The following is a 13,806-nucleotide window of genomic DNA, read 5'->3' as shown; positions in this document are numbered from 1 at the left end:
AAATAAGTACAATTGCATCTTTGCTGCTACACAAGGTAACAAACATAAGCTGTTTACATTCATGCACAGGAATGCTGACATGCTGTGACGCAAAAAGTAAAGTCAATGTCTGCTCACAGCAGTTCTCCAAGCTACTGTTTTTCTTCCATCGCAGATATATATTACTGGTAATGTATTTATAAGATGCATGTAAAAAGAGGGAGGGTTGATGTGATCCAGTTATCAGGGAGTCATACAGCTTAGCCTCACTAAAGTTTTATTCCAGGGTGATGCAATGGAGGCTTCAACTGACTGTCAAGCTGTGGGCTCAGGAGAAGCAGCGGCCATGGAACAGTGGCCTCTTTTACACTGTGGGAAGTTTTGTGAGGAGTACTACAACTATATCCACCCTGGGAAACTTGTGAGTGGCATGAGGTATTGCTGACACTGATATGACCCCAAAGTCAGGCACATTTCCAATGGATGATAGATTGTCAGGTTTTTAACTTCTCTCTCTTCATGATGGTGACTAAGGATATGCTCTGACTTCAAGTATTAAACAGGCTCCTGGGCCAAGGATCGCTTTTATGTTCCTGACCTAAGGTCGTGACCTTTGGGTTCAAATTGATTTTATTCCATAGGGTTGCGGGTACCAGCTTTCCAAAGGGAGTTTGCAGTAAAGACGCTGCTTTTTTTCCAGGTAGTACAGGAAGCTAATTAGGATAGGGTACTTTCCATTGGAGGCTTGCTGAGCACATCCAGCTGGGAGAAGACCCCAGAGTATGACCCACAGAACATTTAGGGTTCCCGAAACAAAGCTAGAAACAGGTGTTTGGGGAATTCTTTCAATACCCTGTTAAGTCTCTTGCTACTGTGACTTGAAAATGAATGGATGGATGGATTCTCAAAATCGTTATTTATTATTCTTGATGAGAGGAATATTCACAGGGATGAACAGTCCACATCTTTACATATCTGTATAGAAAACTTCAAAGACACTCTGAGATCTTGCTTGAGGATTCCTAAAGGCTTTGCTATGTACTGATGAATCAGTGAGTGAGTCAATATTTGAAACTCCACTCACGTCTTAGATTCATACATGAGGGTACAAAGGAAAGTGAAAGATGTTCCATTACTTTGTATTAGACTGCTAGCTAAAAGTTTCATTTTCACTTGCGTCACTAAGCCATTTGGTGTCAGTAAAATGTGTATTTTTAAACATGTTTTCAATTTAGAGTAATAGCTGGCTGTAACAAAAAACAAAACTCAGGTTTATCTTAAAAAATCTTACAGAACCCAATCTACACTAAACAGTTTTGTTGGGAATACAAATCCATATTTCAGTCAAACATTTTCATTATGTGAGCTTTTGTTGACTGCCACTATCCTATTGGCAAATAAAATGGCAATTGCAAACACACTGGCTGTTGTTTAATTTTTGTATCAGATCAGTTTTGCACTTGTCATTTGTTGCTAAATGCAGTAAAGAGCAGCATTTACAGCACTTGGAGCAATCAGTATTGTTATCTTAATTTTACCAGTCGTCCTCTGCTTGTTGTGTCAAGAGAAGGGGCTTTAGAGCTTAGGAAAAATCCCACCAAAGACTCCCAACAAAGTATGCTCAAATGAAACAAATGCATATAAACGAGGTAAGCAACATTAATGTGTGTGTGTGTGTGTGTGTGTGTGTGTGTGTGTGTGTGTGTGTGTGCCTTCCCTTCTACTTAGCTTAGCTATGCAGCAAGCAGAGCAAATGGATCCCCCGTTACACAATTAGGGGAGCGCAGTTTTGCTAAAAATCATAAATATGTTTATAATGATATGCTTTGAAAAGTAAAAATATCAATATGCAGTCTGCAAAATCCTGATTATATTTAAGCAACCTGTGTTGGGCATTAGTTTACTATTCTCAACTATGAAAAACAAGTAATAAAACTGATTTTTGGATGAGCCTTTAAGTTGGTGCACTGGAACCTGTTTGATGTTTGTATACCACATCATGCTTTGGCTGTCAAACAGTGATTATAAACAGCTAAAACTCTGATTTTAGCATGGCTGAAATGCCCAAATGATCTGTGAGCCCAAATTAGCCAACTTTATCAACTAACCTGCTAATCAGAGAGTATTTGTCTGTGGTTACTCTTATATCAGGTAGGACTCCAAGATGCCCCAAGGTAATTATGTGTTCATTCAAACCTGGTCCCTCAATTTGAAACACAATCCCTCATAACTGTTGTTTTCACTGGTTTCTTACAGGTTTCCACAACATATAAACTAAAGAAAATCGTGTGCAAACCTCAGTGGCACAACTGCTTTGCCAAGCTACTGGCTGTGCATTTTGGCTTGGACAATAAAAGTCAAAATATATGACTTCTTAAAAGGTGAAGACACCCAATTTGATAAGTAAAGCAGATTCTTCCAATGTTATTTCTCAGTTATTATGAAGACAAAAAACAAACAAACATTTGATTGCTGGTTAAACCAATTCAGCTCAATGGGATTATGTGTTTTTGTATCCAGCTTTGCTAAAATTGTTCTCCTTCAATGCCGACTATAGATGCTTCTAGGATTGTACTCCTGCCAATTATTTTTAGGCAGATGCTTGTAAATTTGTAGAACTTTGAATAAAGTGTTCAAATTAATATTTTGCATCAATAGATGATCATTTTTGGCAAGCTGCTGTATAATCAGAGAAAATATCCACAGCAAATGACACAAGACACACGAGTCTTTTTTTCCCTAATGACCAGATTGCTGTATACTGTAATTGTCGGGCTATAAGCCGCTACTTTTTGCACAAGCTTTGAACCCTGCGGCTTTTAGTCAGGTGCGGCTTTTCTATGGATTGTCCATGATTTTTGTGATATCGTAAGAGGATTTGTTTTGTTTGTTCCGCTGTTGTACGGCACTACGTTGCCTGGCGGAAGGATCGGGGTTCAAGAGTGGTATGTTGGTCACATGTCCGTCCGCCAGGCAACGTAGTGCCGTACGAAGTAGCGCGAAAAACAAACTTCAAAGTAGCGCTACGCGTTTAGCGGGAGGCGTGGATGATGAGCAAGTTATGCCCAACTCCACCAGTGGATTCTGACAGCGTGGAAAAGTGTGAAAACATCCACGATCACCAACGGATTTCGAAGGGCTGGACTGCTGCATGATGGAGAGGAGGACACCACCACGGCCCTTCAGAGGGTGTTCGACTCTGACACTGACAACGAGGATTTCTTTGGTTTTGAAAGTGACAATGAAGGAGAGAAGCGGAGAATGGATGACGAAGCCATCCTGAGCCTGTTCGTTTCCGACACTGGAGAAGAGGACTTTGGTGGTTTTAGTGCGCAGGAAGAGGAGAAAGATGGTGGTGAATGACTGACTTTTCTTCTTGTTAAAGCCGCGTCACTGCACCTGAGCCTAAAAGGTAGTCCGAATCTATTTTTCTGGTGTGCTGTAGGTTATTGTTATGTACTACATTTGTTACTCGTTTATGAAGCACAGTACATGTTTCATATTTGTAATTACCGGTACTTGTACATATACCTAAAAAGTTATGCAAATATGTACCCATAACTTGTTTTTCAAAATATTAATAAAAGTGATGTGTCTCCAAACAGCCATCTCTTTCCTGACAATTCGCTTTGTGCATATTCTCTTACATGTGATAAGTCAACATTGAAACACCTGCGGCTTTTAGTCAGGTGCGGCTAATGTATGTACAAAACAGGATTTTCCCCTGATTTTAGCTTGTGCAGCTAATATTCGGGTGCGCTTTGTAGTCCGGGAAATACGGTACTACCCCTTTGATTCATTTGAAATGAATCAAAGGGGTAGAAATTCAATCTTTTCCTTCAAGGCTTTACATGTAATGACTTACTTCATAATAAAAATGGAATTTCTCAATAAAACATGAGTAATAAATTTTTATGATGCTCCACCGACTGTTTTAAGACAGTATGACAGAACCACAGAGTCACATAAAAACCTTTGATCCAGAGTTTGAAGTTGCTTGCTGTGTTAAGTAGTGATACAACAATCCAGCTTCATCAGGTGTAATCTTTGGCTTTCGGTATCTGTCAACGCTGAGTATCAATATGATACAAGGGGACAAAGTAAGGCATAAACCATAAAAACGATCCTTTTGACTATTAATTACATATTATTTAACATAGTACATGGATAATTTTACATGTCATTTATTTGAACTTTAAATAAAAGCTATTTTAAATTAAAGCTGAAGGCAGAGAGGGCCGTCGCATCGCGGTGGAGTCGAGCCCTGCCCAACATCTCCTATGCCCACTAGGTGACAATGGAGAATACCATTTACCAACATGTCACACTGATGCATGCCATTTGTGGAATCACCAGTTAAACTTTCATCTAGATCGAATGATGATCATAACCTACTGTGCATTTCCACTTCCCACTAGCTGGTGTCCTAACTATTGCTGAGAAATGGCATATCAATGTGTTCGGGGCTCGATTCTCATCCTGCCTGTGAAGTTTGGGAGACATTGGACAATGTGCCTTTGAGTTACAGCAGTTTAGTAGTTCATGGCGGCCATGACCACACCATTTTACAAAACCCCAAAAGCTTCACAATTTAACATGACCAAGGTCTTCAGGTTCCGCACAATATCATGTTGATCTGATGAAATCTCTAGGGGGACTTCTTCGTGAAAGATTGAGGCCTTAAAATGGCGAAAAATGTCGCCAAATTTGCACATTAAATTTTAAATACATGATTTCCTGTTAAGTTTAGCATATGGTTCCAATAGACTAATTTGTACGTCTTCATTTCTTACATAAGGCTGCCAAATTTGAAAGCGACCATAAAACATGAAAGCCTTCATCACATTGGAGGTCTGTGCCAAGATTCATGAGTTTTAGAGCTTTCCAAGTCCTTCGAAACCTATGTCCTATTTCATGGTGATTTACATGGCAACCATGGTGCGCCGTTGAATGAAACCTCACAGTTTTCACACTGAAGCATCATAAAGATTCACTGTTTTTTTTCGGTGGAGGGGCTCAATCTAAGTGGAGCAGTAAGTGCTCCCACTAGGTGGTGCTCTAACCACTGCTGGCAATGGTCATATGAATCTGTTCAGGGTGGGACTCATCATGCCTGTGGAGTTTGGGGGAGATTGGCTAACATTTCTTTCAGTTCTAGCAATTTTGTGCTTCATGGTAAAACATCAAAATTCACCATGCCGCCAGGGCCACGCCTTTCGACGAAGGCTCACAGTTTTGAGTGTAACCTAAGACCAACTCCTTAAGGCTTTCCTGGACAAATTTGAGGCTGTTGGGATCATCCGCCTTGAAACATTACCCCAAAGTGTAAAACATGACATTTCCTGTTCCCACTAGGTGATGCTGTGAACACTGTCAAATATTGCAGTTGAAATGTCTTCAGGAGCGGAGCCGCAAACCTGAGAAGCTTGGTTCAGATTGGACAATGTACGTGGGAATATGAACAAATTAAAATATCATGGCGAATTATCGAAATTCGCTATGGCGCCACGTGGCGAAAATTGAAAAGCAGTTTAATGTGGCCCAGGTCTGTAGTTTAGTCTGACCGAATATGAAGTTGAAGTTGATCCCTAGGAGGGAGTTCACAAAAGTACAATGCCTGGAAATTGCAAAAATTGCCATTTTCATTTCAAAATGTTGGACTTCGTGTTGGGTTTGGATCATGGGGTCTCCATGGACTCTTTCGTCCATCTTGGCATGTTACATACATGCAATAAATTTCGTTCATGCAGCTCAAACTGTGTGTCTGTAGTACTTCAACATAACCGGCATAGGTGGAGTGCTAGAGCCATTCTGAAACGCCCACGTCCAAAGTCAAATAAAACACACGGGTGTTTAATGAAGCTGGTAAAAAAGGTACAAACAAAGGGCAAGGCAAACTGAAAGAAAACTAACATTAACCTAAACTGGGAGAACTAAACAAACAACATGAAAAACCTGGACATGAAACCTAGAAACATGGCGTGAACAACAGACGACCTGACAAAGAATGAACAGAAACACACAGACTAAATACACACAAGGGTGATTAGGGGAAGTGGAAACACATGGGGAAACAGCAGACACTAGCCTGACATAACGAGACAAAGGAAGCAAAGCTGACTACACTGACATAGGACACAGACCTTCAAAATAAAACAGGAAACATGAGATGCAGACAAGACAATATAAATTTGACAACAGAAGAGGGAAACAGGGAGAAGGAAACTTAAACACAGGGGTAGAAAACACAAAGAGAAACTAATAAACAAATGAACTTAGCTACCCTAAAGAACTTAAACATAACATCCAAATAAACTAAAACTCAAAACGCTGGGTCAACAGACCCAGGAACGTGACAGAGCAGATGCAACAAATTACAAAAAAACTGTGGAAAAAACAGGTGGACATGGTGGAGGACATAGTGTAGGCTGTATGGGTATTTTTGACCTAAAAGACCATTCCACAGGAGTAACTGACATTCTGTGTTGGTCCCTGCTAGCTTCCCCCACCTCAGATGTCAGACCAGAAGCTGAGGCAACATGCTCGTGCTCCTCATGAAATCTGCACAGTAATCACACAGAGAGCGATGCAGAGCGGACAGCCTACCAATAGCTCAGCGGCACCACACCAAAAGCAGACTGAGTGAAAAAAAGTCCACTCGGTGATCCAGAGACAGAGGCAGCTGCAAATATAACTCATCCTTTGACAGGGTCACCTGTGGAAACCTTTTACAGCGTTAACTTCTTTCTCTTAAGGAAAATTGTGCAATGAACGTGTAATGAAAACCATCTGATTGATTAATTAAACAAAAATAAATACAATTTAAAAATATATATTATTCACATGTTAGAGCTCAGTGTGAGAGTCATTAGGTTAATGCAGGCCGCTGCCATTCATGATCATGCTAGTTCCTCATTTCCTTACTCCTAATCTCACTGCGCTCACTTGACCAAAGTTTGGCATCAAGTCAAAAACCTGTCAGTACTGCATGTGTGAAATACCCTCAACTGCTGACCCCGTCCCTATGATATGATAGCTCTGCCTTTAGCAACAACATGCAGTGCTTGTGGTTTTACTTAGCATAGCTTCGTAAACACTGAAATCCTAGAATTCAGTTGAGCCGTTTGACCCAATAGACGATGCAAATGTGTTTTCTGAGGATCAGACCAATCCAAATATTGGACTGGTGTATCCCTAGTATGAAAGTTAGCTGCATCTATGTGGGCAAACTGCATCATGATTGCTCTCTTGCTCTCTGTCTTACTCACTCACTCCTGTATATAGTGCACACCCATGCAACCGGACATTGAAACCTTCAGAGAGCAATAGGGGGAGAGGCGGTTAACTTCAGATAAAGTCACTATGGGAATAACTTCCCCTTGGCCCTACTGCTCTCCCACACAGCCAATGCTTACTCTTAAAAAGAAAACAGAGTCTGGATAAATAACCTACCAAGTACTGTCTCTACCAAGTATTTCAAGTCTGCATGCTGAAAGAATGATCATGTCTTCTGTAGAACACAGAGGCTTTGGAGGTCTGTACTTACATTGCACCATGCTTTTCTATCGTAAGCAGAACAACGTAATGTAACTCCACACTGAATATTAATGCTCAGTTACTCTGTGTTACCAACTGTGAATGTCAGGCTCAGGACTGAAGCAAGGGGCGTGCAACACAATGCTTTTCAGAAACGATTTGCCCTCTGCTCCTTTGTTAAGCGTTAAATTGCTTTGAATAGCAACGTCTGAATGTGGGTTCTGCAGCTCGTGATTGCAAGAGCAAATTTTGTGACTGCACAGACTGCAGCCCTAAATTGTCTCCTGTAGGCAGTTTGTCTGACATCAAAACTCTTCTAGGGTTTCCATCGATGTCAAAGACACTGTCTTGTCTGTATATTTAAGAGAATGCCTAAGTAGGCCATAATATGCAATCCAGAATTGTGGTATAGATTGTAATCCCATAGCAAGTCACAGCTCCCCAAGGAAAGCCTCATTAGACGTCCACTGATGTGTATTGGAATTAGTGATAAGTGGTGCTAATTGCCATGTAGGCAATTTTAGGTGCCGACATGCCGTCGCGCTTTTGAAAAAGAAAAAAACAAAAGACCCGCGTGTGTGCACATAAATTCACACAGTGACAGTCACAAACACATGCACGCACACTAATTATTTTAGGTCCCAGCTGTGAGGAGGGGCTGCTGATTTTGAGCAAGGCAACATGAAAGATTACTCATTCCTCAAGATACTGTGCTTATGCAACAAAGCCCTTATTCATCTTGCTCTCAGTTTCAAACTCTGACATTCTGCAGAGAGCTACCATTTGACCCCGAAAAATTTGTAAGGGAGGAAAATTAGGTTTCTCATTAAAAGCAAGATCACAAAGCAAGATTCCAGTACTACGACCGGCGCGATCTCATTTAGGTAACAATTGAGGCGCTATTTAAAATGAATGACTGCACGCTCAACTGATAGAAAGAGGCTGCCTTTCAGAGATGGAAACCTGGCTGATTGTTTTTTGCAACAGGATGCAATGCCTGGGAAAAAACAAAAGAAAAAGAGAGAGAGAAATAGTTGCTATGCACAACTGAGAGATTGTCGATTTTCTTGCCTTGAGCTGCCAATGAAAGGAATAGCAACATGAACATTTCCTAACATTTGTAAAATTGTTCAAAGCTTTGGGCACTCTTTTCCTTAAAAAAATCTTTTATTTTTCTGTTTTAATTTTAAGAGCCATCTGTTCTGAATTCAACATAGACCATAGGCATCAAGACAAGAATACACGTTTGGGAGGCTTACCTGCCAGGCGCTCCACCAATGACAGCAGCACTATAAGTTTCCATAGCAACTTCATTTTAATGGTCTCAGGTCAATAAAAGCTCACTTCCAATCACAGGTGTGTAGAATCACAGCTTTGTCCTTTCCAGCACTTTCACTGTTGTTCTGTCAAAAAAAAAAGAGAAAGGAAGCAAAGGGGAGGAGACCATTAAACATTCAAAATCTCTAATCACGATTCAAAACAGTTGGATGGATTTCATGAGAACCATTACTGTCCATGTTTGTGACATATAAAACAAAAAGTTAATGTTAACATGTAGAAAACGTATTTTAGGTAACAGGTAATATTTGGCAGGTGCTTTTTGTTTTAGCTGCAGATCTTGTGGTGCACAAAAGGCTTCCACTGTTGCAGAGTTTGCTTAGGTGTGCTCAACGTTTCATAATAGGGATCACGGCTGCGAGAGAAACAAAGGGATTGCTCACTTGTGCTCAAACTTACTGAGACAAAACAAAAAGCACGCTGGTTGTCAGACACATCCCTAGCACGTAATAAAGTAGCGTCCTGGCTCCTGGATTCTGCCTGAACGAGGGGGATTATGTACGTCTGACACAAAGAGCTGACTGTACACAGTACAAAAACATTTTCAGTCCCCCTGGGAGACTTGCAATTGATTTTCTCAAAGGCTAAACTGTAATTTATCTCTCCTTCTTACTTAAATGTAGTCCCAAACAAGTTGTGATATGATAGTAAGTCGCACTCCTCCCGTCACTGATAAACAATGATGCAGCCTGTTTATTTGTTTAAATACACATATATCCCTAACATGGTGATAGCCAAGATCCTTTCTGATAAAGCGGCAGATAAATGTTTGCGTACGTGAGGCTGCGTATGGAGTGAAAAAGGATGAAGGGAGGAAATTAGCCATTGTCTTTGTTCAAACCGACTCTCCCTGGAACATTTAACTGACTGATGGTAAAGCTTCCTCTGACTCCAAACCATAAGCATGCTGAAATAAATGAGAGGGGGGGAATTAATAAGAACATACAGTGTAGTCTATCAGGAGCCGCATGCCAAAAAAGCAGAGACAACTGAACGATTACGCTTTCTCAGTTATATGCGCGCCTTCTATCCTTGCACCGCTGAAAAGCATGATAGAGCATACTGATGCTTATGTGAATATATCAACTGCGTCCCTGACACATTTGCCTACACTATTCCTCCTTCTGCATGTACTTAACCATTAAAGGCATCACTTTTCCCCTATAAATCTCATTATGGAGATTGGGTTTAGAGAGTCATCTTAGTTCCAACTTATCTCGCAGTTATTACGATGCAAATGTCAGGAGTAAATGTTGGCTTTCATTAATAAAACAGAGACACTTCAAATCCCTCCAAGGGCTCCTGGATATTTTTGGAATGTGCCTCCTTTGAGCGAATAATTGTGAGAGAAATGTGCTGAATAAATTACTCAACATTATGTCTTTAATTGAAAAAATAGGAGTCTTTAAAAATTCCAGCCGCACACTTGCGCATTGCTACTTCAATGTCCGGGCGACATCTAATGTAACGTGCATGTGTGCAGTTTTAATTTGACTACTAAAGTAAATGTGTGTGTCACCACGGGCTGCAGATTGAACTGTCACTGCAATTTGACACTCACATTTCGACAAACGCTTCATGTTTTTTTTAAAAATGTTCAAGTAATTGTTTTGTCAGCCATTAAACGTTTTACAGTCTGGTCATCTAAAATGAATTTATCCTGCCCTGACAGCAATACAACTGAACATGACCGGAATGTGTGAACTACTGAGAGGCCCCATTCAAAAAAGCTACTATCTGCTGGCCTCTAACACCAATCTTTTGATCTCTATTAGGCTGCAAGCCTCAAGACACGAGACATCAGACAACAGGGTTAGTGGAGGGACAAAAGAAAGCCTTTTGATCCAAAGAAGCTCAGCACTAAGACGATGTCTAGGGGAGTTGAGTCGTGGCCAGCATTTGACTTCCTATTCAGGGCAAATTGATTAGCCTCGTGACCTTAAGTGGTAGCGACAAGGCCAATGACTTACTTTCATCACAAATTGATTCTCTCATTTGTTTGCTTTATCAGATGAAAGTTAATGATAAGGAAGGCTTTCAAACTTTGCCTTTCAAGTTCCAACCTCTTTCATGTCGTTGGAAAAAAAGCCCGTGTTTGAAAAATGGATTATGATCAAGGCCTGGAATGACAGTCCTGGCCTAAACATTTCCTGACCCAATTTGCACAAACTCAACAACACTTAAATGGAACGCAGCCGCAAAGTCAGCCTCTCACTGCACAAATGCAGATGAAAGTAAAGGATAATAAAACAGGTGCACTGCATGTAATGAAGAACTCACATTTGTATGGTTTCTTTCTTTTTGACTAATGCCTTAACCAGTTTTTCAGTACAAATCAAATCAGAATATTTGAAATTGTTTGCATACTCATTTGCCACAATAACCTTATACCAGTACCAGCTGGGGGACCCTGTTATTTCTTCTCTCAAGCAGTGAGATGACACGCAAACACTCACTAACAGTGCTGTCTTCTTCTTGTCACTCGTCAAGTTATTAGCCTGAAGCTTTCAGGTCGGCTGGTTGACAAGAGCTCACCCAACCAAATCGTCCATGTTACTTTGATAAAGAGAAAACCCTGCAAAGTTTTGAAGCTTTGAGACTGAAAATATCTGAATTGACATATTTTGCTGTTTGGTCTAAATTTGTTCTACACAGCTTTGAAGGCTCAAGAGACTAGAGTAGCAGCCGCGTTCAAACCGAGTTGGACGGGTTGCCATCAAATGGAAAACGATACACAACAGGAACTGTTACGGCTCAGGACATGAGGCTGATTAACAGTTTTACTCAAAATTATTGTGCTGCGATCCAGAATTGAGTCTGCATTCTTATATTTTTGGTAATATATACAAATATGAGCCAGAATATGTTGAGTTTGTTGTTATGACTGAAATAAAATAACTATGTGGAAATTCTTTAATATACAACACTGGATTTTGTAAATTATTTAATTTAAGCTAAAAGAGTAAGGCTCTACATTTAATTAATCTGCAATGTGGCAGATTTAGTTAAATACAGACAAAAAGCTTCTTTTTTTCTGTAACCAATCAACCAACTTAGGCATGACTTCACCAAGATTTTCTTTGGTCAGCTACATCACTGTATATCATAGCAAGGCAATTGAAAGTGATTGCTGGGTGGGAGACAACCTTTCTCCAATCATTGCATGACTAAGACAACACATTGCAATCAATCTGCACTAATGAGCATAATTCATCAACGACTTGGCTCAGCTATCTGCCAGCTGGTTGTATTTCCCTACGTTAAAGCAATGTTGCTGAGCACCTATGTTATCATACAGTTAAACTGCTATCCTACAGCAACTATGTCACTATTTGTGGAGGAATGTCTGAATCTCTGTTTTATTTAACTATGACTATCTTAATGTAAGTAGTTGGTGTGATTCTTGCCATATATAGACAGCAACAGATTTGTGTCTTTTACTTATTTATCACAGTTAATTGTCATATTATGACAAGCAGATTGCAATAATTGCCAACTTGACCCCTGAAACTGATAGCAGACTGAGTACCTTATTGCTGTGATAACACCATCTTAAAGAACCAAAATCACTTTGAAGATGGCAACTGACTGCAAGTGGGCAAAGTCCAGATCCCTGTCTTCAAGGCAACCATTTCAAAGACAGTTAGCAAGTTCATTACACATGGCCACGATAATTTTAATGAGCTCCAACCATCGTTTTCCTTAGTATGTCTCTGGCATATGGTATGTCAAACCAGCAGTCTTATCAGCAGCCAAATGTTCAAGCATCCACCCACCCAGTGAACTTGTCTGTTTTAAAACCCAAGGAAACAGAATTTATTTGTGCATATAAGACGGGAAAAATCGGCTAATACCCACATTTAAGAAGCTACGGCCATCAAATATTTGGCATCTTTGCTTAAAAATTTACTTCAGTGACTAAATTGCGCTTGTTTGGTTTCTGTCAATCAGCTAATGAGTTAAACTTGAAATCTTCTCTGACTTAAAGGAGCTTATGAGAGAACAGCAGAAAGAACTTTGAATGCAAAACCGAGTGTTTCGTTTTACTTTTGAGGATACGCAGCTGCTTCCAGGGAAGCTTCAGATTTGTAGAGACAAAGCACTCCTCCAAATTTCAGCGTTGTCAAAGTGACACCACTCATCCTCTTGTTCTCTGACAGCACCAGCTGGAGCTTATAAACCATAGACTACAGTTCAGTAAACCACACACTTTGACAGTGATGGCAACTGATTCGACCCTCTCCCCTACACCCGATCTTTCAGCTGTCATCAGTTTTTAGGGCTTAAAAATATATTAATAGAAGGTTACTCTGGGTCCCTTTTGTGGTTGGAGAGTCCAAATGAAGATAAAATTCACACTAAGAAGCAAGAGCATCCCCCACACACACACACATGCACTCCCTCCATCCCCTCCCGGCCCCCAAGCTCTGAATCATGAATGAGGCCAGACTCCCACACTCTGCAGGAATGAGACAAGACCAGGAGGAATGGCATACAATGCTGCATCTTTAATCACCTGAGCTGTGGCTTCACTTAATCTGCAGATACCAGCTCGATCAGTGTTTTCCTTGCACGTGTGGCTCATCTCACAGCTCCGAGTGCCTCCGGTCATTCAAAATTTATTTTGTGGTGATGCTCAACTTGAGACTGGTAGTAGTAGCAAATGTGAAATTATTTCTATGTCCTGCATTCTTGGATTCACCACACACAAATCAAAGTTTAACAAGCACCTCCCAGACAAATGCCACTGATAATGGAGTAGATAGTGCGGTGAATAAGTCTTTGGCCCCTTCTTGATTTCTTTTTGCATATTTGTTACACTTAAGAGCCTCACATTATCCAGCAAGTTTTAATATTGGACAAAGATAACCCAAGTAAATACAAAATGCAGTTTTAAAATGATAATTCAATTTATTAGAGAAAAAAAAAGCTGTCCAAACCTACCTGGCTCTA

At 40.4% G+C, this 13,806-nt stretch overlaps 1 protein-coding gene across 1 annotated transcript in view; it reads right to left on the bottom strand.

The window, feature by feature from the left end:
• Window positions 1-13,806, bottom strand: part of cntn3a.1 (contactin 3a, tandem duplicate 1) — a 77,744-nt gene that overhangs the window by 58,576 nt on the left and 5,362 nt on the right. The window contains exon 2 of the mRNA XM_084917349.1: window positions 8,775-8,918. Within this exon, the coding sequence (XP_084773475.1) occupies window positions 8,775-8,829 (55 nt within the window). The 5' untranslated portion in view covers window positions 8,830-8,918. The remainder of the gene's footprint in view (window positions 1-8,774; window positions 8,919-13,806) is intronic.

Source organism: Perissodus microlepis, chromosome 20 (genome assembly GCF_051167445.1).
Source record: "Perissodus microlepis isolate ML-2025 ecotype Zambia chromosome 20, ASM5116744v1, whole genome shotgun sequence".
Lineage (NCBI taxonomy): Eukaryota > Metazoa > Chordata > Actinopteri > Cichliformes > Cichlidae > Perissodus > Perissodus microlepis.
This window is presented reverse-complemented; position numbering and strand designations above follow the sequence as displayed.